The following is a 27806-nucleotide window of genomic DNA, read 5'->3' on the forward strand; positions in this document are numbered from 1 at the left end:
GGGAAATGATCATAATGTCATTCATGTCTGTCTCATCAAAGTGTATCACAACATACATTCAAAGTCTTTTATTTTGCTCATCTATCATGATTTTAAACAAGAGTGATCTGTGCTTAATATTTACAGAACTGTGGTCTGCCTTCATTTCTGGATAGTCCTGGACCTTTCACTGTGTTTGTACCAAGTAATGAGGCAGTGGATAAATTAAGAGATGGAAGGTTAATTTATCTCTTCACTGAGGTGAGGCCATCTTAACTAAGTATGCTGAAAAAATGCTTTTGCATTCAAAGAGATAAATGTTGTCACACTGTCTAACTTGCCTTGACAAGAGGCAAGAAATTTCTTTGAAGGATTTAGCAGGCAACTGCACAGCATTATCTGCACAGGTAGATTGTTATATTTTCATGGTTGCATGTATGCTGCAGGCAATCATATACTTTCTTCCATGAAGGAATTTTGTAATATGTGAATTGGCCATTAGGTTAGAGACATATTGGCTGACTTCAGATATAACAACTTACCATGAGATGAGAACAAGCATTGGAAACTATGGTTTAGGAGAGAGAGCACACTTCAAATATTTCATTTTAATTTTGGTTTGAAGTTTTAAAAGGCCTGCAGAAATTTCAGGGCAGGTTATTTTCATTTTTGTAATTATTTTAGGACACAGTTTTAGAGTTCTGGAATTTTGACACCTGAAAATCCTTCCTTTAAAAAAAACACTCCAAATTAAAATAAATTTGGGGTGCATCCCCTCTTCTTGCAGCAGGAGTGGGAAAGTAGAGAGGGAGGGCGAGAAAGGAAGCTGTCTCCAGCAAACAGTTGTTTGCTAGAGATAGCCAGTCCTCACAGGAGTCCAGGGTACTTTTCACACTTGTATTTTAAAGCATTTCCATACCTGTTTCGCGTCCCACGTTCGCAGGGGTTTCACACTTGCAAGCTAGTCATGGGACGCAGTACCCCTCTTTCTCCATGTTATCCTCAATTTCCCCCTTACAGACATACCACAATTTTATTTTGAAGCTGCTGCCAAGTTGCAGCTGGCTCGATTAATGCCAGTGTGAACACTTTAGTCCCCTTTTTGCTTCTGTCTCCCCCCCCCCCCCCGCTTTTCCTTGGGAGCTGATTGGTCTGTGTTGATCTAACCACACCCACACTCCACAGTTCCTCAACTACTTTTTCTGCCTTTTTTTTTTTTGGTTTTCTAAAGAACAGTAACGTTGCCATGCTGCAACGTTAATGCTAATATGGTACCATTTAACAACAGCTGATCAGTGGGCAGGAGCTGAGTGGGCAGGAGCGAGGCATCTTGCATAGGTGTGTGGTGGCTGGCCTGTGATACTGGGGCTGCAGCTCCAGCCTGCCTCCATTGCTCAGCTGTTGGAGGAGCAGGTGGAGCAGCTGATCAGTGGCGAGGGAATTGCAGCATCAGGTTTTCCCAGCACTTGCTTCTGAGCTTCCTCGCTGCCACACTGATCTTGCCACCGCTGGCCCCATCCACAGAGCACTATAGTTGCAGGCTGAGTTGTGGGCAGACAGTGCTCAGCAGGGTGGTGGCTGAGTGGGCAGGAGTGAGGCATCTCACACGGGTGCATGGCGGCTGGGCTGTAATGCCGACTGCAGCTCCAGCTTGCCTCTCTTGCTCAGCTCGGGAGGGCTGCAGAACAGGAGAGCACCCACCCCAGTTGAGCTGTGGTGGAGCAGGGGGCCAGTCAGGCACGGCAGGGGAGTGGAAGTGTCCCCTTACTGCCTCTCCCCTTACAGAATGGGTCCAAAGGGACTTCTGCAAAGGAAAGTCCTGCCTTACCGCTGGGAACAGTGGAGTGGGGGTGGGTGGTTGACATAAGGGTGGGTATGGGGGAGTTGTTGGTCAAAAGATGTAGTAACATGGAAACGTAACTACGCATACTCAAAGTTAAAAAAAAAAAGGTAATGTGCACTGCGAAGCCCTGAAAGCCCAAAACTGAGCCGAGACTTCCAAGTGGGTCTGAATGGAATCACAAGACACAAGACTGAAACAGCTGGGAACAGTATGAAAGAAGCGGGTGCCAAGCTGAAGCCATTGCAATTGCCGCTACTGCTCAGAAATAAAGCTTTAAACTGTAAGTGTAAAAGGGGTCCAGGAGTTCACTCAACATTTTCTTGCTGTTGGGCAGGCTCTGCCACCTCCAGTGCCAGTTGCAGGGACTGTAACTGGAAGTCCTGCAACACAGTCCTAGAGCTGCCAGCAGGGCTGATGATGACCAAGTAAATCCAGGCCTGGTTCAATCTTTCAGTTCCTTTTGTTTTTGTTTTTTTAAAGAATTTTTATTGGATGGGTCAATATATACATAAATCACCACACACACTTTGTAACAACCATCGCATTATATTATTCCCACCCTTTCCTCCCCCCCTTTTCAGTTGACTTCCAACAGCTTTCCATTCCCTTCATTTATACTAAATCACTATCTCCTGCTATATAACCTTAAATATTTCTACGTTATAATATATACTATATAATATAACATAAGCTAACCTTTAGTACAGTATAACCATAATATACTCATCTCTATCTATCATATTCCAAATATCTCTAATATTTATTTCAATATTACTGTATTCTTCTGAACATATACTATCATATTTCCATCACTAATTACAAACAAGTAAAGATCTATTCTGCCCTTCTAACCATTATCCAAAGACCACATTTTTCCTTTCATGTCCCACTTTTTTTCCATATAATTCTTAAATTTCTCCCAGTTCATAACATAGTCCAAAGTGTCTTGTTCTTTTAACTTTCTTGTTAACTTGTCCATTTCAGCCATATTCATTACTTTCAAAATCCAATCTTCCACTGATGGTATTTCTTGAGTCTTCCATAGTTGTGCATAACACATTCTAGCCGCAGTAATCATATAAAACACCATTATTCTGCCCATTTTATCAAATTCTTCTAGGTTCATACACAATAACATCAGTTCTGGGGATTTATTCACAATTTTCTGTAAAACATCTGACATAAGTTCTATTATTTCTCCCCAGAACTGTTTAGCTTTCTCACATGTCCACCACATATGATAAAATGAACCTTCGTGTTCCTTACATTTCCAACATTTATCTGACATTTGGCTATTACTGTTGGCTAACTTCTTTGGTGTCAAATACCATCTATACATCATTTTATAAACATTCTCTCTTACAGTGGTACATGCTGAAATTTTAACTGTATTTTTCCACAACTTCTCCCAAGCTTCCACTGGTATATCTTTATTACAATTTATTGCCCATTTTACCATTTGAACTTTAACAACTTCCTCTTCTGTAAACCATTTCAACAAAATCTTATATACTTTAGATATCATTCCCCCCCCCCTTGGAGTAAACATTCTTCTATTTCCGAATTTACCATCCTAAAACCTACTTTTCTACGGTCTACATCATATAAATCTTTTATTTGTCTATATTTAAACCAACCATACTGAAATGGTAATTCTTCATTATTTTTAAGAATATATACATTCTGGTTAACTTCTAGAATTTCTTTATACATCAGCCACTCCTCCCCAGCACATTCCATCTTTGGATTTACAGCTTCTGCAAGTATAATCCACATTGGTGTTTGCTCTTCTAGGTATTTCTTGTATTTTGTCCATACCATAAATAGACTTCGTCTTACAAAATGATGCAAAAACATAGCATCTACTTTCAACTTTTCATACCATAAATAAGCATGCCATCCAAAACGCTTGTTATATCCTTCTAGAGCCAAAAGCTTATAGTTTTTCAGCACCATCCATTCCTTCAGCCAGACCAAACATATAGCTTCATGATATAATTTTAAATTTGGTAATTGAAATCCACCTCTTTCTTTGGCATCATATAATGCCTTCATTTTCACTCTAGGTTTTTTCCCGGCCCACACAAAGTTCAAAATCTTTCTTTGCCATTTTTCAAATTGCTTATTATCTTTAACAATTGGTATTGTTTGTAGTAAAAACATTATCCTTGGGAGTACATTCATCTTAATTACAGCAATACGCCCTAACCATGAAAGATTCAACTTATTCCACTTCACCATGTCTCTATCTATTTGTTGCCATAATTTTTCATAATTATTCTTAAATATATCAATATTTTTAGCTGTCAATTCAATACCTAAATATTTGACTTTGTGGACCACTTCACACTTCGTCTTCTCCATCAATTCTTGCTGTTGTTTAGTCATATTTTTACATAATATTTTGGATTTATCTTTAGTCATATAAAATCCTGCTAGATCTCCAAATTCTTTCATTTTTTCCATTAATTTTAACATATTCTGAGTCGTATCTTCTATTATTACCATCACATCATCTGCAAAAGCTCTCACTTTGTATGAAAATCCTCCCGTCTTCAATCCTTTTATCATATCATCTTCTCGTATTTGTCTAAGTAGAACTTCCAATACCATTACAAATAGTAGTGGGGAGAGTGGACATCCCTGTCTCGTTCCTTTTCTTATTTCCAATTTTTTCGTTGTCTCAGAGTTAACAACTATTGTTGCAAATTGATTTTTATATATTGCTTTAATTGCTTGCATAAATTTCTCTCCCATCTGCATTCTTTCCATTGTGGCAAACATAAAATCCCAATTCAAATTATCAAACGCTTTTTCAGCATCCATAAAGAAAAAGCCAACCTGTTTACTTGGATTCTTATCATAATATTCAATGGCATTCAGTACTATTCTTATATTGTCTTTTATTTGCCTATCAGGCAGAAAGCCAGCTTGTTCGTCCACTATAAATTCCATCAACCACCCTTTAAGTCTTTCCGCTAATATCTTTGCAAAAATCTTATAGTCATTATTTGTTAATGATATCGGTCTATAATTTTTCACATTACTTAAATCTAAAGTTTCTTTTGGTATCAATGTAATATTTGCTTCATTCCATGTTTCTGGTATCTCTTGTCCTTCCAATATTGCATTCATTACTTTCTGCATCAATTGTTTTAAATCCTCAACCATTACTTTATAAAATTTAGCTGTAAGTCCATCTGGTCCTGGCGCCTTTCCCACCTTTGTAGTCTGTATCGCTTCCAGAATTTCCATTCTTGTAATTTCAGCATTTAGTCTCTCCTTCAATTTTGTAGGTTCCTTTTGAACTTAAAAGAGACTTGTGAGGGAAGGTAGACCTGGCTTCTGAAGGGCAGATTGACCCATCTACTGGCTGTAAGTCTGCTTAGCTCTTTGGTGGTCCCTGATCCCTTTAAATTACAAAAGGATATTATTTTCTATAGGAGTAGACCTGGCCTCTGGAATTCCAGAACCCCGGTTGTTTCCTTGGTGCAGCTTTTTTTCTTTCCTCCCTACTCTTGGCCTCCCCCAAACCCAAAACAACCTCAAAATTCTGGAAGATAAATTTTTGTTACTCCTGAGTAGACATGGGCATGAACAGAAAAAAACCAACAAACATGGTGTTCTTTGCCAACAACGAACAATGAACATTGACAAACATGACCTGTTCACGAACATGTTTGTTGTTCATGGGGGCCAGCAAGTTCTCCTCCAGCCATCAAGATCCCTGCCACACCACTCCCAGAAACCCTACCTGAGCAGGCAGCAGGAAATGTACCAATAATAAATAATAGCTTGGCCCCAGAGCCTGGCAGCAGCCCTGGAACTTGAAGAGGTAGATCCCTATCCCAACACACAAAGAAAATTCAAGCTCCAATGCACTCTCCCTGTCTCTCTCTCAAAATGCCAACAGCAACTGTCTCTCCCTCACTGTCTGCAAAACCAGAGCTGGGAGCCCCCCTCCCCATTGCTCTTTGCTTCCTTGTAACAAATTTGGAGCTCCACACCTGAAAGGAAAATCTGCCTATCAAGCTAAATTGGGCTTAGATTGGGGTTTCCAGGGAACCAGCAGGAGTTCAGACAGAGTTCAGGCAGTCCCTGCCTCCGGTAGCCAAGGGAATTGATTGCAGGTACCAGATTGTCTGGCTTGACATACAGCAACTAACAGCAATGAATGAGGCTTGCAACGACCACCTGTTTGTTTAGAATGGGGCCTCACAAACAGCTTGTTCATGAACAGCAGATTGGGATGTTCGTGGCTTTTTTTAGTTTGTATTGCTTTTCGTGCCCATCTCTACTCCTGAGCCTCCCTGAAATAGCTAAATTTGTGTCTGTTTTTAGCTCGGGGGTATCCAAATGCACTGTAGTTTGCTTCTGGTAAGAAACAAGACATTATTTGTGGTTTGGACATATTGACGAACTATGGTTGCTGTGAACCAAGAATATCTTGAGTTCCCAAACCCTTGTGAGGAGCAGAAGGGAGGAAGAGAGGGCAGGGAACATGTAAGTCGGCCTTCCAACTTCCAGATTCTGCTGTTCGTAATGACAGTCCATGGTTTGTTGCTGTATCTGAAGGCATCTCTTGAGAATGGTACTGTATAAAAGTCTTCTTGCACAACACATCTGCCTTTGTGCTATGTAGCACATGGTTCCAAATACAGCCTTCTGGGGAGGGGGGGAATCTAGGGAAAAAGGAAGACTTTAGCTCTTGTAGTTGAGCAGATATGCTTGTAAGTTATCAAAAAGGGTCTTGAGAGGTCAAAGAGTGACTTTTCTGGGTCTAATATATTTTCTTTACCTTCTGGTTTGTCATCTTACTATTCTTTTACTCTCCATGTCCAATATCTTCTTTCTGTACCTTTGTCACCCTGGTCCTTCCAGATATTCTGACTTTCAAAAATACAAGGAAGGTATGAAAAGAATGCCTGCTTGGAGCATTTGTTTTTTTAAAAAACCTGCCTATGCGCAAATGTCAGTTTCCTAGTATGTAGAACTTGGAAATGTTTATGATGCAAAGTTGTTCTTGGCATTTCTTTGCAAACTATTTTCTATCCTTTGGTGTCTGACAAAAATTCTGGTTCCAAATGTATGATTTGAAGAATAATGTATATGCGCAAGTGTAACTTCTCTTTTCATGGGTTCTATGGGGCTTAGAAAGCAACTTTTACAAAATTTTAAACTTTTTAACAATTAATAAAATACAACTTTAACAAAAATTAACTCTTAAGTGCAACAATACAAAAAAAAAACACACCTCCAAATCAACAATGTCCTTGAAAAGGCGAACAGTTCCACATCCAAGAAGTGATGATGAGTCCTCTCTCATCCATTTGAAGCAGCTGTACCCAGGCTTCAGGCTTCTTGTTGGGAATTATAGCCCTGCAAAAAATAATACATCCCCAGTAACACCAACTACACACAATACACAAACACCACTTTAAATCATATTTTACATACAACATTTGATTACCTTATTCAAGGTGATAAGAGCTTATAATTTATTAAGCTCCCCAGCAAACAGCCTCCTCCTCAGCAGCCTGCCTCTAGCTTCTGACTCCACCCCACTGGGCTAAACCAATTAACCTCACAGGGGTTACACAAGCATTTATGTTTTCAGTCAGCATCAGCAGTACCCATTATTGTAGTTTTGCAAAATGTCTATGAAATTGCTTTTTCTTGCTTTAGGGAATAAACAAGCTTCAGGAACTTGTGAAATACCATATCTACACAGGCGCAGCGGTAAGGCTTCTCTATTTCCTGTTTATGGGGTTCTCTGTTTCCTGTTTATGGGGTTCATTTGGCTGCATCTGCAATTAATGAATGGATGATCAAATGACTTCCTTGATATTCCTTCAGTCGGCAACACCAATAGGGGCAACAAGGAATATTTTAAAGTTGCTTGCATTTAGTTTGCTGTGCCTGAGAAATGCCTTGAAATGCTAGCACTGTTTCAGTCATATGTGTAGCCTACAAAAGTTTCATAAAGAATTAAAGTCATGTGTAAACACAGTATAAATGTGGCCAGAATACATGGGTACTCTAGACATGTGTCTGGGTGACTGTGCCCCTTTCTCTAGTCGGACCTCATACCTATACTGCAAGCTCAGTTGAAGGAAGCATGCTACTCTCCATTACTATTCGATCCTTGCCCAGTACCCACCCAATACCAGCCAGAGAGCACCACTCAGACAGGTCAAGGGGATGAACAGGATGAGGAGTGCATGACAGAGAGAGAGAGAGATTATAATTGTCAATCCTGAAGTCCGATGGAGTCCAACAGTGATATAGGCAGTGTTGTAACAGGAAGTTCTGTTGAAATGACAGAAAACATGTATCTCTCAGTCCTTTCCCTTCTAAAGGGGCCCATGTGCCCTCTGTCTGTCACTGGCTTATTTGGAACTTACCAATAGCTACTTTAATAACTGGATGAAATTCTTTTTCTCTGTGGGAAAGTCTTTCATTTAGGGTGTAATATGAAACCTTCAGCCCATGGATTTATTGAAAAACAGGTTTGGGGAGGAAATGCTGAAGATGTCCATCCAGGATGGGGAGAAAGCCTAACACTCAAACATCATCTTTTAATTATAGTCTGCTGGGAGCCGTAACCATTAGCTAGAGCTGGCTGTGAACAGGTGGAGGGGAGGCAGCCTTAATAAAGCCCACATGAGACTTGTCGCAAATACCTTCTTCAGGGTCCATTGCTGTTGACTGTGAATGTCATATAACTGAGGCAAAACTCAATGGTTGGTGATTTAGAGGGAGGACTGTGTTCTGGGCTGTTTTGGTGGTTTCCAGTGCTTTCCTCTGAAGACCTCCTTGGTGGTCCCCCATCCAAATACTGAGTCTGCTTAGCTTCTGAGATCTGATGCGATTGGACTATACACTACCATTTCAAAGCTCATGGATTTTTCTACAAACTTGAAAACTCCCCAGGTTTGTAGAGAAATCTGAAATATATATAAAAAATAAAACATTGGAGAGTTAGCCTCCCCAAATGATAGAAGCAACACCTTTAACTTTAAGAAATGAATGTCCTCAGTGGCCATTACTAGGCAACCACAACAATGTGCCTGCCTTCAAGCCTTAGATTCTGTCACGAAAAGTGGAGGGAGGGCAAGGAATTTTCTAGGGCTGTTTTGGCCTTTAAGGGAGGATTAACTGGGGCCAGGCCTGGAAGCAATAACCAGATGACTTGCATGACTTACCCAGCACTGACTGTTTGCTGTTGTTAAACAGCAGACACCCCATCAAAGGCAGTGTTGTATACTGGTTAAAGTTTCAGACTAGGATCTGGGAGGCTCAAATTCCCACTCTTCTGTGGAAGCTCACTGCACGTCCTTGCTAGTCCCCCAATTGTACTTTAATAATTTTGGGCCAATTACACATTCTCAGCCTAAACTATCTCACACGTTTATGATGATAAAATGGTGGAGAGGAAAATGGTATAAGCTGCTTTGGTTCCTCATTGTGGAAAAAGATGGGATAGAAATGAAATAAATAAATAAGAAATATACCTAGGATTGCCAGTTCTGCGTGGGAACCATCGGGTGGGTGAGCGGGCTGATCAGCCCTTGCACATGTGCAAAGTGCACATGCACTCTTACATGATGATGTCATTTCCAGAAGCATTTGGACATGATGCCATTGCATCTGATGCAACCTAAAGCGATGTCATTGTGTGGGCTGAGGCAGCAGCTATTTTCACAGGCTGCTTGGGCAATCTCCAGGTGGCCTGCCTCCTTTTGCCTATGGCTGGCAGATAAAAGGTAGGTGGCTGGGAAGGAAAGTAGCAGGGGCAATTGAGGATATGGGAGTTGCCAGGAAGAGGAAAAGAAGAAAATAGTGTGGGGAAAGGGATACAGGGAGAAATGAGGTGCCCTCTGCGATTCTTTGAAGGTTCCCCACTATGCAAGTGTGTCTGGCTGTAGTTTTCCTATGAAAAGGGTTCCAGGAAGACAGGAGGGAAAGCTGAAGACAGGGTGGTAGATAAGCTGGCTGGTGAGTGGAAAGGAGAGAAGGAGGCAAGAAAAGAGGAGAGGCTATGGGGGCTTTCAGGAATGAGAAAGAGGAAGTAGTGGGGAAGGGGAAGATGAGATGCCCCTACCCTGCAAGTCCTTGCTGGTCCCCCAATTGTACATTAATAATTTTGGATGTTCTTAATCACCCTGTGCCCCCGTTTCAAGATAGAGATATACAAATACGATGTTTTTAGAATTTTCTTTTAATAATGATGTCTTAGGCTGTACATAAGTATACCAATTCAGTTTGCTTGTGGTATGCAGGTGCTGTAACTATTATAATCCCTTTTCTTCGCGCCCCCCCCCCCCATGACAGACAGATTTCTGAGTGCTCCATTTTCAGAGGGTTTTCAGTAGTTGCCGAGACTTGAACTATGTGTGTACCAAATTTTCAGCTTTGGGGTGGTACAATGTCAAGCTTAGTCAAAACCAACATATCTGTTCAAAGGAATGAATGAATGTGGTAAGGATTAAGGAAGAATAATGTTCTTGAGTTTAAATGGGACAGAATCTAGAAGGGCAAGGAACAGATGGGGAAACCATACCCACATGACTTGAAATGTCCTCTCAGTTTCTTGTTCCTGTCTTGCTTTCACCCAAGATACAATTAATGAGAGGAGCAGAATGCTGGGTCAAGATTCAGGGTAAACAATATATAAAAATAAAATATACTTTATATTTTCCAGGTGAAAGTAGAGAGGCTAACAGTGATGCCACATATTATGACAATGGCAAATCAGATACTGACAATCAATATCACTAAGGATGTAAGTGCCTGAACCTGGTCACCCAACCAATGGAAATTAACTAGGGGAAATTTAGATAAATATTTGACTGCGTCTATGGTCAATTCCCAAAATGTTTAAGCAGATTTAAAATTATCTGACGATCTTCATATGCAAGTATTTGGTCAGTAATGAGTGAATGTTTTAAACTTCTTTGTAGAAGAGGTAGCTGGATTTGTGTGTGTGTGTGGGGGGGTGATTGGATAGGTATGCGTGTGCCTGAGTGCATGTGCATGTTCGTTTGTTTTTTACTCCTAAGAATAGACCTGATTCTGAAATGGTGTTTCTTTTACCACAGGGAAGAATTCTGTTGGGTGACTCTGGTGTTGCTTTAAACAAAAGGAATATTTTAGCATCAAATGGTATAATTCATACTTTGGATGGTGTCTTCATCCCTCCATCAATAATCCCCATTCTGCCTCACAGATGCAATGAACTGCAGTACAAAGCTGTAGCAGTAAGTCAAGTCTCCCCAGTCTTTCTCCATCTTTTGGTATCCTTTTCTCAGGTATTATAACGCTTCAATGGTTTATAAAGCCATTCCGTTTCTCAGAAGACCTCCTTATGCGAGTCTGCCCTTCTTGCTGACCCAGTTCCTGCCCACTGACCAGATCCAGGCACAGAAGTTGCAAGGCCACAGCCACAGTCATAACAGCTGCACAAGCAGATCTTTCAGTTGGAGTTTAAAATGGCATCTTTTTATTTATTTGAAAATTAAGTCTGCTGGACGTGTTCCATTTTGACATTGTTACTCAGCAGGGAAACAGACATTCAAAGACATTTGCTACTATTTATGGCATGAAGCAGCATAGAAGGATTGTGAAGTAGCATGGGATGAATGCTTGATAGGGACTGGACAGCTTCCCTCCCCATGAGGAGTCTTAAGAACATTTAGCATGTGTCCCTTTCCCCCAGTTGTACTCCTGTGATGGAAGAAACCAAATTTTACAGCCCCCCACCACCCCCATGTTGATTTGAAAACCCTTGCTTTGATTTTACTTCCTGATTGTAATTTTCTGTTTCTTCGTGCCAAGTTTTTCCCATTAAAATTAATATATTGTGAGTATGTTATATTGACTCTGTTAGTACCCATCCACTGGCTCAGCCACCACCGTCAACCTGCTAGGATTACAAAGCCAAGTTAAAAGTGGGTTGGTTGTATGACATGGGCTGGTAATGTTATATAAGCCATTCATGTGATGCAGCTCCAGGAACATTTTAATTCCCATTCTTCCCTCTTAGTGAACTTTGGCACTGATAACTGTTTGTGTGTTCCTATTTAGAAATACCTGCCATTGCCACAGAAATAGCCAGTAGGAGAAACTTCTGCTGTGCTGCTATATTTACCCTTGATGGCTGTAGACTAGAGATGGGCACGAACCTAAATACGAACCAAAAAAACCCCACGAACCAGCCCGGTTCGGGGTTTGCGAACCAGGATTCGTGGAAGCTCATTTCCACGAACTTCCATGAACTGAACTACTGGTTCGTATTAAAGGTCCAGTTTAAACAGCCATTTAAACTTTTCCTGCCACTTGCAAGCAGCAGGTCCCTTTAAACTATCAGCTGGCAGACAGCAGGGGGGATCCCCCCTCGCCTACTGCCAGCTGATAGTATAAAGGGACTTGCAAGTGGCAGGTCCCTTTAAACGGCCCAACCCCCAACCCCCACCCCCTCCCAAGCCCCAGCCCCCCACTTACCTTCCATCTGATGTTGGGGTGGTGGAGGCCTCCTCCACTGCCCCGCAGGCTTGTGCGCAGCAGTGGAGGAGGCAGAAAAGGGCCCTCCCGCCCCTAAAATGGCAGCTGTGGGAGTTGGGGCTGGGGCTGGGGCTCAGGTTTGGGCTGTTTAAAGGGCCCTGCCTTGCAAGTGGGAGGTCCCTTTAAACCATCAGCTGGCAGGTGGCAGGGTGGATTCCCCTGCCTGCCAGCTGATAGTTTAAAGGGTCCTGCCCCTTGAAAGTAGCAGGAAAGGGCCCTTTAAATGATTAAATGCCCCTTTCCCTGCCAGAAAGGGGCATTTAAACCCCACGAACCATGAACTGGTCCATAACTGGGCCAGTTCCAAGCCAGTTCATGGTTCGTGAAAACCCCATGAACCACGAACCCCATGGTTCGTTTTTTTCCTGGTTTGTGCCCATGTCTACTGCAGACTGATGGGGCAATCTGCCCTCACTCCTGCCATTTCTGAACAATGGCAATGAAATAAATACAGAAGAAAAAATGCCATTGACTACTTCATGGAATATTTGACAATGTTTGATTTCCATGCCAACCTTACATTACTGAACACTGTTCCTGATGTGTACCTTATATAGGCAGATCCCTGAGTGGACTTGGGGAAAGGTCACACCCTCTTCATTGTAAAGTCATTTGGAGGAACTACCTAGAGCAGTGTTTCCCAGCCTTTTTGGTAAGGTGACCCACAAGTCCAAATGTACTTGGTATGGTGACCCACTTACACACACACACCCCAGCATGTACAAATCCATAATGCTGCAAAAGTCAGGGACTTACTTTCTCAGGCTTCACAACCCACAGGTAGTAAAATGTGGACTTAGAGCATGGGGTCTGAATAAAAACAGTTCTGGGACTTTAAAGCGGAAACTATATATTCAGTACTTTCAATGGCAAATATAAAGACTGGGGATCCCAGCTGCCACTTTTCTGCTGCAAAGTGGCAGGGATGTCAGATGATTTACATTATAAAAGTGATAAATAGAAGGGTGTACTTAATCCTGATCTCCTGGTGACAGTTCCCCCACCCTTCCTGGGTTTGCATATGCATGTGCTGCACAAATGTTTAACCTCCAGGCGCTCACTAGTGTACTGACCTGGTCAAGTGTCCCTGACTGTTATATCTGCCTGCTTTACGATTATGGGAAGTGTATAAGTCAATGAGCAATAGTTTTGACAGTGCATATAGTATCTCTACTTTAGCCATTATCTGTAAAGCCAAGTATGAACTTGTGTGTATTCCATAACACAGTAAATAAAGGTTTCCTAATCTTGTTTTTTATTGCAGGGATCTTGTGTTGATTGTGATGCCCTTAATACAAGTGTTTGCCCACCACAAAGCACACTTATGGTAAATAATTTTTATGTTTGTTTAGAATAATGGTGGTGATGCTAAGAGACTCTCCATAAGGTTCTTGCCTCTTTGAAAATGCTGTACGTTTACAGTGCAATCCTATGCAGAGTTAGACTGGAGCAATTATGCATAAAATTCCACTGTTGGCGTGTTATGAGGAGATCTTTGTGCCATGATGTCTCTCACAGCATCTGTCCATGTGTGTCATGCTTACAGGTTCATCCTTCTAAAGATGTCAGATCCTAATAAATTCAGTAAGGCCTCTGGTATGTGAAACCAATGGTAGGAGGGTTGTAGAAGTTTTAACAAACATTTAACAGCAACAAAAAAGCTAGGCCCAGCAAACTTTTTCACAATGTAGAACTTGGCACTACCAACTATCTGTAGTTTTGGGTTGTCTTTTGCATTGGGGATGATTTGTGCCAACAACATTCTGGTACAAATGGGACACAATTAGGGCCATGAAATGTTGTAGCAGGATGACTAGTACATAGTATATCTGACAGGTTCAGCAGAATCTTATAGCCATGATAGAGTGGATTGAGTAAAAATTACTGAAAGCATACCTAAATGTCTGAAGTTGTTTTTGCTTTGTTGAAATCGATACAGGTCTTGCTTTCTAGTAGATTTTGCATTTCATAACTCTGAATTTCCCCCCACCTTAATCTTACTTGCTTCTCCAGTTGCTGTATTAACTGGTAGAACTGCAATCTGGCTAAAATGATTGACATGGTGCCTTCCAAGGGTCTCCCCTGTTTTAAAACTGCAGCTTGTTCTTAGGAAGGATTACAAGGGTGAAATAGACGGGTAAATGACCAGAGTGCAGGTGCCAATGATGACCTTTTACAGTGTTTTTAAGAGACTGCTGTAGCAGTGGCAGGAGCAAAGATATCTGTCTTTTCTAAACAATTGTTTCTGCAAAGCACCATCCAGTGGAACATTGTGAGTAGTGATTGGCTGAGTGTCCTCTGTGTCACGTGTCTCAAACCACTAGTAGCAGCCCTACATACTTATTGATTGGTGCCCTGTTTGTCTTATTTTTTCTTTTTCTTTTTAAAAGGAATGAGCTGGTCAGAAAAAATAATTTTCTTAAGTTATATATTCAGAAATGTAGGCAGCATATTGTGTGTGCGCGCAGTTGAACTTACGGCTGTTTAGTAGCACTCTCAGTGCACTGGGTTATTCTAGGTAATTGACCACAATGGAGCACATTCATGGCCATTCACCAGGACTCATTTGAGCTGATTGTGTATTGTCCTTTCTTCCTCCCTTTCTCTTGGTGGAAGGGATCACTATTGAGTGATGCGCTGGCTCCTTACCAAAGAAACTTGTTTGCAACACAGTTTGTTCTTTTCCCATTGTTCTGCCTTATCATGATGTGAACCTGCAGACTCTATTGAAAAGCATGATCCATAATGGCTGTCAGGAGAGGAAACTTTTTTGTGGTTTTTGCTGACAGGCATGCAGAATAGCCTAGTTCAGCTTGAATCCCCAATGACCTTCCTCTGGCTGGCAAGATGTTATAGAAATACACGGAAAATACTCATAATCCACTCTGTTTCCAAAGGAACATGGGATCTTCCCCAGAGAATGTGTTTATATCCAGGATCCTTCTGGCTTGAACGTTCTGAAGAAAGGTTGTAGCAGATACTGCAACCAAACTGTTATGGTAAATACAAATTGCAGAGTAAAGGCTCTAAAATATTTAGTAACATGTTTTTTTAATTACATCCCCCAACCTCCCAAACCTTCTCCTTCCACCTTCTTATGAAATATGCTCTTGGTTTAGCAGTTTAACAAGCCTCTCACTAGGAGTGTCTATCATATTTACCTTAAATGTGTAAGATTTGTCATTGCATTTGCTAGGGGGCCCAGCATCCCTGGGGCAAATTTTCCACTCTCACATCTTAAGGCATACTATTTGTTAGAGACCATCATTTCCAGAACCATTGTTGGTTTTCCTGCGCTTCAGGGTAGCACTAGCCACCATTGATATGGCTTGTAAATAAGCAGGTGGGACATTAGCCATATAGATACCAGTCCCCATGCCAAAAATTACAAGTAGTCCAACTCTGAGGAAGATCTTCTGCTGTGTAATTCAGCTCCTCTTTCTATAATTTAGGTCATCTGTTTTTAGTTTGGGATAGTGGTGAAAGTGATGCAGTGAACCTGGGTGTGAAATGCATTTCCATTATGTTCTGATAATTCTTAAAGATGAAAGGTGAACCTGTTTAGATGGTGCCAAGCACCTAAAAGAAAGATGAGGATTGAGGAGTGATTTACTAGTAATAAAATATGACAAAGAAAAAAGCTGGTAACATTACAAGAAAATCTCTATGAAATTGTCAGAAAGCCTACCATGTGTTTTGCCAGGCACATCATTATTCTACAAGAATTCTTTAAAGAGTGCCACAGGTTGATTTGAGGATGCATGTCTTGCTCACTGTTCTCCAGTGGTAAACTGTGTTCCCTGAAGTGACACAAAGATTTCCCTTCTTCAATGAACCATTTAATAGGAAAAAACACAATGAACGTAGATCTCTGAATTGACAAACAAGCTTATTTTTTAAAAAAATCTCTTTTACATGAAAATAATTAGTTATCTTTTGAAAATTATTTAACACGGGGTCCCCAAACTTTTTGAGCCTTTGAGCGCCTTTGGAATTCTGACATAAAGGGGGTGATGCAAACACAAAAAGGCTGACACAGGTGGCACGGCCAACCACAAAATGGCTGCAACAAGATGTGGACCTACACACAGGAACAAAGTCCAAGAAGAGGGCAGAAGGGGGTGATTTAAAAAATACACTGGGAAAGAGGAGTGGGAAAGAAAGAAATCAACACTAGTGGTATTTGCCACTGAAACAATGTTATTTTAATCTATCCAGCCAATTGGCTCTTCAGTGGCCAATCAGAAGCCATCTTGTGCAAGTGTCATACCTGGCCACACCCACTTTCTAAAAACACTTGGTGGACACCAGGAAAGACACTGGCGGGCGCCATGGTGCCCAAGGGCACCACATTGGAGATAGCTGATTTAACATATGCATATTCTACTTTACCTCCTTAGATAAGACAAAGTAACAGTTCATCAACAAATTAAAAAGAGCACAAAGATCTATGATGTAAAAATGAAATAAGGGGTTAAGAGATGGAGCCCATATGTAAAACAGGTAGTTTGTTTCAACATATAGGCTTAATACTTCTTCTGAAAGATGTAATTTATGTGTTTATAGATTACTGAATGCTGCAAAGGATTCTTTGGTCCAGATTGCACTGCTTGCCCTGGTGGATTTACCAATCCTTGCTATGGAAAAGGAAGTGTAAGTGATGGTGATGGTGATTTCCTGTACAGTTTGGAAAACTTTTGATGGCATTGAATATTACATTTCAAAGTGGCTTATGCTTTAAAACTATGCCTTGATGACCTTGTACCTTTGTGTTAACCAGCAGGGTCAGGGATTCCCACAAGAAAATGAAGTTCACATATACTGAACTTTGCAAAGGCCAATAAAGCACAAAAGTCGTGCCTAGATTTGAAACAAACATACGCCTGAATTGCTTAAGCATGGGAAGGCTTAAGCATTTATAGTTGCATTACTAATGTAGAAAGGAAAACATTGCATGAAAATCTCCAGAAACATAGGAATTATATAGCGATAGATGCATCCATGCTAGATCAGTATCCTGACTTGGAATGGCCTTTCTTCTACTTTTTGCATTCATCCCCTGCTTGAAGGCGTCCTGAGGTATGTGGCTGACCACTGTGTCAAACAGAATGCTGGACTAGATGAGCCTTTGGTTCTTATGATTTCAGACTAAGGTAGTTGAATAGTTGGTACCATTCTGGATAGGGTTGCCAACTCCCGGTTGGGAAATTCCTGAAGATTTGAGGGTGGCATCTGGGGAGGTCAGGGTTTAGGGAGGGGAGGAACCTTAGTAGGGTATAATGCCATAGAATTCATGCTCCAAAGAAGCCGTTTTCTCCTGGGGAACTGATCTCTGTATTCTGGAAATGAGTTGAATTCCAGATCTCCAAGCCCCACCTAGAGGTTGTCAACTCTAGGTCCTGGCCTTAGCTCAAATTGTTCCAAATTGTCCTTCTGTTAAAGCCTTTTGTTTTGGTACTTATTTTCCCCTTTATGATGTTGAATTTTGTTTTTCCTCTTCAGTGTATAGATGGGATTCGAGGGAATGGTCAGTGCCGTTGCTTTGAGGGTTTCAAAGGAATTGCTTGCCACATCTGTTCAAACCCAAACAAGCATGGGGAGAATTGTGATGAAGGTCTGTGACTTATAACCTGCAGGAAAGCAACTCTAATGTGTGACAGGAAACCAAAGGCAGGGTGAATCCATGATGAGGAGACTAAAGATGATTGTGAGGAAATGTTGCTTAAGAATAACAATAGGCTAATGTTAGGACAGTTTTTTAGAAATATGAGTTCTTTCAAATTCAGGGTTGCCAAATCTAGCATGAAAAGTTTAGGGGAATTTGAGGGCCGTGCCCAGAGAGGGCACAGATTGGGAAAAGGAGGAAGCTCAGTAGGGATGTGATATCATGACCTATGATGGCACATCCTGTCATATCCAGCTCAAAGATGAACTTCTCCAACTCCTCCCCTTTCTGTGACATTACTTTCTCTCACCAACATTAAATTTTTAAATTTAAATTTCCTGCCCCATATAAATCCCATCTGCCTTTCCTCCCACCACATCACGTGTAGACTTCACTATGCATGTGTTTGGTATGACATACTAATCCTTTGATCCTAAATATTTGTGCTGGTAGAACTGGCTAGTATTTAGTTAAGTTCCACTCAGCCTTAAAAATCCCTCTCAAAATCCTCTTAAGGTTTTTCTCAGTGTTAAGACAAAAAAAATCTATTCTGAAGACCCATAAGAGCATGCTAGCCAACAGCAGTCTCATCCTTTTCTCAGAAACCAGCTGGCTTCTCACTTTATTTACAGGCAATCAATTAGTTTCTCCATTCTCTGTAGGATACTTTAGAATCTCTATGGTCTATCATTGAAGAAGCAGAAGTCCTAGAACACCCATTCTGTAGCCAGCTATTATAGGATTTCCATTTCACCTAGATTCTATAGTATACCATAGAGTCTATTCTCCAAAACTGCCATTTCCTCCAGGGTAATTGATCTCTGTAGTCTGGAAAACCAGGCCCCATTTTAAGATTGGTAACCTAACTGCAAGGGATAAAATGTTTACTGATGTGTTCCAGTTTGCTAAAATATTACATCATCTGAACTGCAGTGCTTTGTTTGTGTTTTCCTGGTTTCTGATGTGACTCTCGATGTGGCCCATTGGAAATAGGGGATCCACACAACAAGTTTAACTATGCACTGCCCCCGTTTCTGTTTGCAGCTTTCCTTACACACAACTCCTTTTGTGTGTGTGAGTTGTAGCAATATATCAGGATGCCAGGACCATAAGAAATGCCCACAGCTATCTTTTTTTCCCTCTGGCTCATATACCTTGTCATTGATTGGCTCCTTCTTTCCCCATCATTGACAACTTGTTTCCATTGGCTGCAGAGTCTACCCATTCCTGTTTTTGAATTGCAAGTAGAGATGGGCACGATCCAAAAAAAAATACCGATTAAGCCGTTCGTGGATCCGGGCCACTGCCGAACCCAGGCCACCGATTCTAACCGATCAAGTCCCATTTCCGATACGGAATCGGGAAGGCCAAAGCGGGAGGGCGCCCTGCTGTTTCTAGCGATATAGGAACGGTGGTTGGTGGCAGCGGCCGCCAGGCCCGGCGGGCAGGGGGAGGCGGCAATGAGCCGCCTCCCTTCAGGGAGGGAGGGGACATTCACACACACACACTTAGAGTAGAGGGGGGGGAGTTTTTAACCCAGCAACGAACCGCCTCCCCTCAGGGAGAGGACATTCCCAGGGCCGGATCTACTGTTGCCAGCGCCCAGGGCAACTGTAGTCAGGCTCTTGCGCGCACGCGCGCGCTCCAGGGTCGCCCCCCGCCCACGCAGCAAGCCGGCTGTCCTGGTGCGCTGCGGAGCTGGCGGCAGCGCAAGTGGCTCGGTGGCTGCCCGCGCCGTTCACCTGCCCTGCAAGACAAGGGGCGGCTGGCTTGCCCATGCGCCCCTTGTCCTGGGGAAAGGCAAACGGTGCAGGTGGCCTCCCAGCCTCCCGCCCTGCGTTATGCCTTTCCCCAGGACAAGGGGCGGCCGGCTTGCCTGCACGCCCCTTGTCCTGGGGAAAGACGAATGGCGCGGGCGGCCTCCCAGCCTCCCACGCTGCCTTTTGCCTTTCCTTTGTGCCCATGGCTTCAGAACACCCCCTTCCCCCTCCCTCCCCTGGGTTGCTGCTCCATGGTTGGAAGGAAGCCTGCTAATCAAGGAAAGCTGGGCTTCCATTCGTGTTTCGAGGGCAACAGAAGGAGGGCAAACACAGCTCATTTCCCTGGCTCCGTTGCTCCGGGAATAAATTACTGGCGCCAGAGTGTCTGCAATTCCAAACAGAAACTGATATATCCGATCAAGTCCGGAACAAGCAAACCCCCAACTGCTGGATCGATTGCCATGGACAGAACCAATTAGCTGAGTCACGATGGCGCAAACGCCAAAATCGGGGTTTTTTTGAAATCATAATTCAGATCGTGCCCATGTCTAATTGCAAGTAATGCTCTCAGTAATCTTTTAGTTTAGTTTAGCAAAATCTGCAAAGATCATGCCTCATTTTTGTACTGGTTCCCCAGCAGGAGGAAGGCTGCTTGGGAAATCACTATAAAGCTACAGGGAAGGAAGTGCTAAATGCCAAAGCAGATTTACCTAATGTACCACTCAGCTGATCAGTGATGTTTTGTTTGAACTCAGACTGATGTGTTTGTGTATTTCTTGGGTGGTGGTAGGGGGCTTGTCTTGTCTCTGTGCATCTTTCTCTGAGGTGCCATTCAACAATAAACAATTGTGCTATATGGCAACATGTCAATAAACATTCCCTTTTCCCACTATTTTTGAAATACCTAATACATTGCTTATTGAAATGTCTTTGAAATTGACTGTAGTGATTCACACTGTCTAATCCACCTTGAGTCTCCATTAGAAAGGTGGACTAAAAATAATATAAATAAATACATAAATAATAAAAACAATTAGAAATACAAATTCCCTAGTAGATTTATTGCTGCCCTAACTGCTCCAGTTGCAAAGGGCACCAATTCAAACAGCTGTCAGGATAATGACTTTCTCTCCAGAGCAATACCCCCATTTGGTTGACAGGGTCCTTTTGGGTGGAGGTGCATTTGAGGACACCGTCTTTTATTTAAGATTTGCTATAGAAATATGGAAGTATAGCTGTTGCTATTGTGACAGCTGAGCTTAAAAGTTTCTTCTCTGTCCATTTGATAGATTGTGGCTGTGTCCATGGGATCTGTGATAATAGACCAGGAAGCAAGGGAGTGTGCCAGCTCGGGTCATGCAAAGCTGGATACACTGGGGAATTTTGTAACAGGCGCTCTAACAACTGTGGGGCTGCTGGTGACTCTCTAACCTGCCATCGGAATGCTGTCTGTAGCTTGAATGACACTGCAAGGTAGCTGTTTTTGCATTGCTGGTGGTGTTTCTGTGGATGTTGCTAATGGGAATTACAGCCCTAACCCCAATTTTTGAGCTACAAGGTGGATATGCATCCTTTAGTTTCACCACTTGGAAAATTCATGTGCATGCTCACTCATTCCTCTTCTCTTACTTAAAGGGAGCATTTGTTTTGTTGGGAATACTTACTGAACAGGTGCAGAGAAAACATTGTCTCCCCCCCCACACACACACACATGTAAAGCAGTTTTACAAGGGCAAGAAAAAGAGGTGTGCCAAAGCAGCACACACTGCATATTCGGTATTATTATTCTTTTCCCATGTGTTCAAGAAAGGCACACAGCTATTGTGTGAATATCTTTTGAGTGAGGGAGAGCTGGGGGAGGGGTGGAGGCTCCACGGTCAATTGCCGCTTATTTTTAAACATTTTACCATGCCCTTCAGCAATTTGTTCCCAAGGTGGTTTGTATACATTTTTGTCTCTAAATAAAATGGAGAGATTAAAAGGAGATGGTAAAATGATTGTTGTCAGAATGAAAGTTTCCTGTCATTCATCTGCATGTTGTTTGCTGAAACTGAATGACAAAGCACTGCAAACATTTATCACATCACTACCATACCAAGCAGGGCTGCCAACTATGGCTTGGGAAATTCCAGGAGATTTGTGGGTGGAGCCTGGGGAGGGTGGTAGGGTTGCCAGCCCCCTGTTGGTGGTGGGGACTCCCCTGCCCCCCCAACACCCCAACACCACTGATCAGCCAGCTCATGGGGGAGGGGGGAGAAATAGCAGGAAATAGAAAGGACATAACTGCTACTGGGGGCACTTGCTTGCAGCATACTGACATCACTTCTTGTACACCAAGAAGTGATATCATCATATAGCTGGGTGAAGCCCTGATATTTGGACTAAAACCAAAATCAGAGTGGCTCCAGCAGGCTGGTAGCAGTGACATGATGACATTAGGGGGACCTGGCACTTACCTTTCTCGTCTTCCTGGCATCCTGCTAGGAAGTGACATCATTAAGCAAGGCGGGGGAGGGTCCATGTGCTTCACATGCAACAACAGGCCCTGTTTGGGGCCCAAATCGGCCCCAAATCGGCTCACTGCAGAGTGCAGGAACGCGTTTGGGGTGGCGCTTTGACATCAGTGACATCATCATGCCAGCTCCAGAAGTGCATCGGGGAGGCCTGTTCCCTGCTAGGTTCCTCCTGGAAAAATGATTTCTGATGTCTAGGGATCAGTTGTGCTATGTGAATTAACAGTTCCCTCTGCTTTTCTCCAAGGTGCATCTGCCTTGATGGTTATGAAGGGGATGGGTTTTCCTGCCAGCCTATAGATATCTGCAGAAAACCAGAACAGGGAGGCTGTTCAGAAAATGTATGTGGGTAAAAGATGCTTTGGCTATTGATATATTTTAGTTTTGTTTCATTTTTAACTTGCTGGAAATGTTTGTCTCAAACAGCTGAGTTCAATTTAAGTTCCAAGCTAGGTCTATTGTATATGTTAAGCAGGCATTACAACTAATGTATCATTCAGTAAGACAAACTAGACCCAGGGCAAATCATCTCCCTTCTACTTCCTGTTCCCTGCCCTATTAGACTACATCTCCCACCAAGCACAACTTCCACCTCTGTTGTTTATACACACTACTGTCTCTACATATGTCAAAGTTTCCTTCCCTTGTTCAGTTTTGATCATCTTTATTGTAACTATTACTTAATTTGTGCTTCTTCCATTTCTTACCAGGCCATATGTACCAGCACAGGTCCTGGCACAGCTACATGCCAGTGTAACAATGGTTGGACTGGGGATGGAAACGTCTGCATTGCCATAGATAACTGTGTAATGGAGAACAGAGGAGGCTGCCACACCAATGCTGAATGCCGCTACATTGGGCCTGGACAGGTATAGCCAGCATTCTCTGTTACTTGATTAAAATTATCACTGGTGTCTGGTACATTGAAGTATGAAGCATGCTAGTGTTGTAGGGTTGCTAACCTTTGGAGGGGGGGACAAGGGTGGGAGGAAATGGTGCTGTGCTAGTGGCATGATGTTGTGATGATGCTCTAGAATTTGAACAAAACTTCTAGAGCATTGTCTTGGAGCAGGAGGTCTGAAGCAGGAGACATGACCTTCCTAAAATAAATCAAGACTTATTTTAACTACCGCGGTAAAAGCATACACTTCCCCAATCCCCACCAAAGAGACATTTCCTACTGTAATTAAAATCAGTCCAAATCAACTACATGATAAACTATCATCAGCATGCTGTCTTCAATTTGAATGACACTGCAAGGTGGCTGTTTCTGCTTTGTTGGTGTTTCTGTGAGTATTGCTAACATGGGAATTACAGCCCTAACCCTGTTTATTTTTGTGAACCTAAAGTGAATGGATCCTGAGGTCCACTCATTGCATCTGGAAAAGAGGGATCTAGCCCATGAAATTTTATGATGGTGTAAAATGTTGTTAGTCTTTAAGGTTTCGCAAGATTCCTGTTCATTTTTATGTATATAATAGCATCCAAGCAACCAAGAGTTAGAAAGTCTACAATATTAAAATGTTCTTTAAAACCCCAGTGTGCATTTAATTCAGCAGGTTCACAGTTTAGCTCAAAGCTTTCTAGTAACAGTCTGTTTTTGTCTTTTAAGAACCCATTGAAGATACTAAATGAAGGGGGGATATAAAAATAGAGCCTGATGCTTTTGGAAGCAGCTTTCAATGTCCAGCAGTAACGATGATGCCACTTGTTTTTACTTTCAGAGCAGCTGTGTGTGCAAGAGAGGTTATGATGGTGATGGTTTTAACTGCAACCCCATTGATCCTTGCTTGGTGAATAATGGTGGCTGCCGTGGCTATGTAAGAAAATGGAATTATTTAGGAAATTCTTCCTGTGAAAATAAATTGTGTGCTATGTTTCAAGAGGCTGGAGACAGAGAGCTAAGAGTAGTCTGAGTGAGGCACATTTCTTTTGTCCCAATTGCATCTTTTCAACCAGGTTTTGGCAGGATTTTAAAACGGTACAAACAACTGTTAGAATATACAGACTTCAAGCACAAATTGCTCAGACTGTCTTCAGTCTCTGCAACTCTCCATCACCCCCACACATATTTAATAATGCACTATTGTCTGTCTTCGGTCTCGCTGAGCTTGTTGAATAGCATGTGAAATTATAGTCTCATCTGGAAAGGTGAGTGTGTCTGCAGAAAGGCTACTATGTTCTGGACCAATAACATTATCACTACTGGTGACATTGAATTATCTGCCTTCAGTTTACAACAGGCATAATGATGAGAAAAGCCACAAAAGCCTGATCATGTGGATCTCTGGGATTTCTGTTTTCCTAGTTTCCTTTGGGGATGCACAATAGGTTGTGCTGTACATGCAAATTCTGGTGGAGGAGATACTCAACATCAGGTTTTTGGGTTGTGTACCTATGAAGCAAAATATCCAGGGAGCTAAGGGGAGTGTTTCTGGTGCAAACTCCACCAAATTTGCAGGGAACATACTCCTTCCTGTCCGCTAAAGAACCCCCAAATCTCAGGAAGATTGGACCCAGGGGTCTAATTCTATGGGCTCTTGAACAACACTCCACCTGCAGAGGATCCCTTAAAATAGAAATACCTATTTGCAGTTAAAGCCGTAGTCCTGTTAGACAATACTGAGCACTGCCGCTATGTTTTTTTTCATTAGGTCATTACTGCTGCTGCTACTGCTACTATTACTACTACTACTACAACTGTTATTGTTGTTGCTGTTGTTATTCCACCTTTTTCACTCAGATCCAAAGTGGATTACACAGTGCAAGTGAAATATAATATAATCAACAGCTAGGATGTTCACTGAGCAAAGGTAGCAGAAAATTTGAAAGGAAGCATAAAGCTAGCACAGAGATGAAATCTATATGAAAAAGCATAACTAATTTCTGTTATGTTTAGCAGTGTGAAAACTCACTAGTAGCTGCATATCTACATCAGCAGACAGTTCCCGATAGCCTAGTCTATAGTCCCTGTCCCTTACCAAGGCACCTCTCTGAGCTATTTCTTATGACACAGCCCTAGGGTGAATAGAAAGCCCTCCTGAATAATTCAATTTTACATAGTCTGTGGAAAGCTATGAGAGTGGGGACGTTCCTAATAGAGATGGGCACGATCCGCATTACGATAGAAAAAAACCCACGATAATGGCAATCGCGCGATTGTGACCCAGCAGATCATCGTCGTCCACGGCGAACGATCCAGCGGTCGGGAGGGGGCTGGACCAGGGCTGGACCGGGGCGATCATAATAGGATCGGGAAGCCAGACACTCAGGCGCCAGCAATCTATTCCCCTGGCAATGGAGCTAGGGGAATGCCTGAGCTCTGTTTGCCCTCCTTCTGTCATGGAGGTTTCATAATGCAGCACGGAGGTTTCATGCTGCACACGGAGGTTTCATACTGCAGCTTGGGGTTAACTTTTTAGCAAAAGAAATTTAAGGCAAGAAACTTGATAATATTTCCCCTAGGAAGGAAAAGCAAACAGTTGTGAGTGAAAAGGTGGCTTCCTGAGAAAAATATAAGCAAAGTGATTGGGAGAGGAAGGGGTTAAGAGAGAGAGAAAACAAAAAACCCTGGCTTTGAGAGCGGCTATCAGCTGAAGCTGTTTTGCGCTCCTCTCCTCCTGAGTTCATTCAGTGCATTGAAAGAGTTAACAATGAAAAGAGATCTCCCTCTCCTCCTGACTTCTCAGCCCAGCGGACTGCATCCCTTTTGCAAGCAGTTGAGAACGAGAAGGGGGAGAAAGTGTGCAAAAGAAAATACAGCCACCTTTAAACTCTCAGCTGGTAGAACTCTAACTAGACAGGTGGTACAAATGATTTGGCTTTTTCATGACTCTATTTACCATGACTTGGTAAATAGAGGGCTCAGAGGAGCTGAGTGGGAGTGTTTGCACGCACCCAGCGGCCGCCGCCACCCACCTTCCCACATAGCTGGGAATACCAACACGCCCCGCTTTGGCCTCCACAATCCATGGACAGGGAACAGGAGATGCTCAGTGCAAATCGTTAATTTGGGATCATTGCCAGCGCCGATCCACGATCAGCTTGATCGTTAATTTTTTTGGATCGTGCCCACCTCTAGTTCCTAACCTCCTCAGGCAGGTGGGGGCTATCACAGATAATGCACGTGTGCAGGCAGTTGTTGAGTTTGCCTAACTGCAGGACAGTATCTGCAGAAGGCCCTGCCCAGATGAGCAAAGCTGCTGCTGCTGAACATAGAGAGAGAGTCAGTCGCACAGATATGAGGGGCCAAGGCCAAGAAGGTCTTTGAATGTGATGGTCATGACTTTGAATTGAGCCCAGTAACTAATGGGAAGTCAATGGAGTGACTGAAGAATGAGAGGTGATAAGTGTGCTCCATCTAGCTCCTGAAAATAAACCAAGCTGTAGCATTTTACACCAGCTGGAGTCTGTGAGTAAACTTTGAGGGGCAACCTATGTAGAGTGTATTATGATGTGTCTTGATATTACTGTGTCATCATATTTCTTTTAATCTAACAGGCTGTGTGTAAGTCCCTTGGAGCTGGGAAAGTTGCTTGCAATTGCTCTGCAGGATACATGGGAGATGGAGATATTTGTTATGCAGATATTATGACGGTAAGAAGGTGAAAGTATAATTTTTATTGTATAAGGAATAAAAGCTGAGTTCACTCACATGATGTAGCTAGCATATTTATTTATTTAATTTATAACTTTGAACTTTCTGACAACATCACTGCTATGCACTATCTCAACAAGCAGGTAGGCACGGCTTTGTTGGCTCTTTGTGCGGAGGCTACGGCTATCTGGAATTGGGCAATTTCCAACAATATTTCTCTGGATGCCATTCACATTGTGGCTCAGACAATTCAAGAGCAGATGTGCTGAACAGGGTTCTGGGTTCCAATCACGAATGGTCTCTGAACGATGTGTATTTGGTGCCCCTGTTCAACCTTTGAGGTGTTCTGGAAGTGGATTTGTTTGCCACTGCCACAAACACTAAGGCCCTACGGTTCTGCTCAATGACAGGGTCAATGGCCCTCTCTTGATGGGGGACGCTTTCCAGTTCACTTGGACAGGACATCTGTTCTACATGTTCCCACCTATTCCCCTAATCCTGAGGGTTCTCTGCAAAATACAACAGGACAACACAAACTGTATCCTAGTAACCGACTTTGGGCCAAGACAAATCTGGCTGCCAAGGTTACTAGAGCTATCCAGATGGACATATGCATCCCTACCCTTAGTTCCAGACATTCTCCTTTGGGGAGATTTGTTCCACCATAAACCAAACAACATGCACCTGAAGCTTGGCACTTTCGGCCAATGTACTAGATTTTCTACCAGACGTACAACACGTACTATTAAATGCTCAGAGACCTTCAACGCATAAATCTTACACAGCCAAGTGGTGCTGCTTTACCCTATGGGCGCAAGAAAAGGGCATTTCTGCCATTGATTGCACTTTACTTAATATACTTGAATATCTTTGCACTTTAAAGGCT

The 27806-nt window shown here is 42.5% G+C and overlaps 1 protein-coding gene across 3 annotated transcripts in view; it reads left to right on the forward strand.

The window, feature by feature from the left end:
* Positions 1 to 27806, forward strand: part of STAB1 (stabilin 1) — a 154092-nt gene that overhangs the window by 50487 nt on the left and 75799 nt on the right. For all 3 annotated transcript variants that reach the window (XM_054976233.1, XM_054976232.1, XM_054976231.1), the window contains exons 15-27: positions 127 to 240; positions 7508 to 7561; positions 10527 to 10607; positions 10924 to 11082; positions 13650 to 13712; positions 15283 to 15384; positions 16952 to 17038; positions 17888 to 17999; positions 21100 to 21283; positions 22571 to 22664; positions 23034 to 23192; positions 24048 to 24143; positions 26824 to 26919. In XM_054976233.1, the coding sequence (XP_054832208.1) occupies positions 127 to 240; positions 7508 to 7561; positions 10527 to 10607; positions 10924 to 11082; positions 13650 to 13712; positions 15283 to 15384; positions 16952 to 17038; positions 17888 to 17999; positions 21100 to 21283; positions 22571 to 22664; positions 23034 to 23192; positions 24048 to 24143; positions 26824 to 26919 (1401 nt within the window). The remainder of the gene's footprint in view (positions 1 to 126; positions 241 to 7507; positions 7562 to 10526; positions 10608 to 10923; positions 11083 to 13649; positions 13713 to 15282; positions 15385 to 16951; positions 17039 to 17887; positions 18000 to 21099; positions 21284 to 22570; positions 22665 to 23033; positions 23193 to 24047; positions 24144 to 26823; positions 26920 to 27806) is intronic.

Source organism: Eublepharis macularius, chromosome 4 (genome assembly GCF_028583425.1).
Source record: "Eublepharis macularius isolate TG4126 chromosome 4, MPM_Emac_v1.0, whole genome shotgun sequence".
Taxonomy (NCBI): Eukaryota; Metazoa; Chordata; class Lepidosauria; order Squamata; family Eublepharidae; genus Eublepharis; species Eublepharis macularius.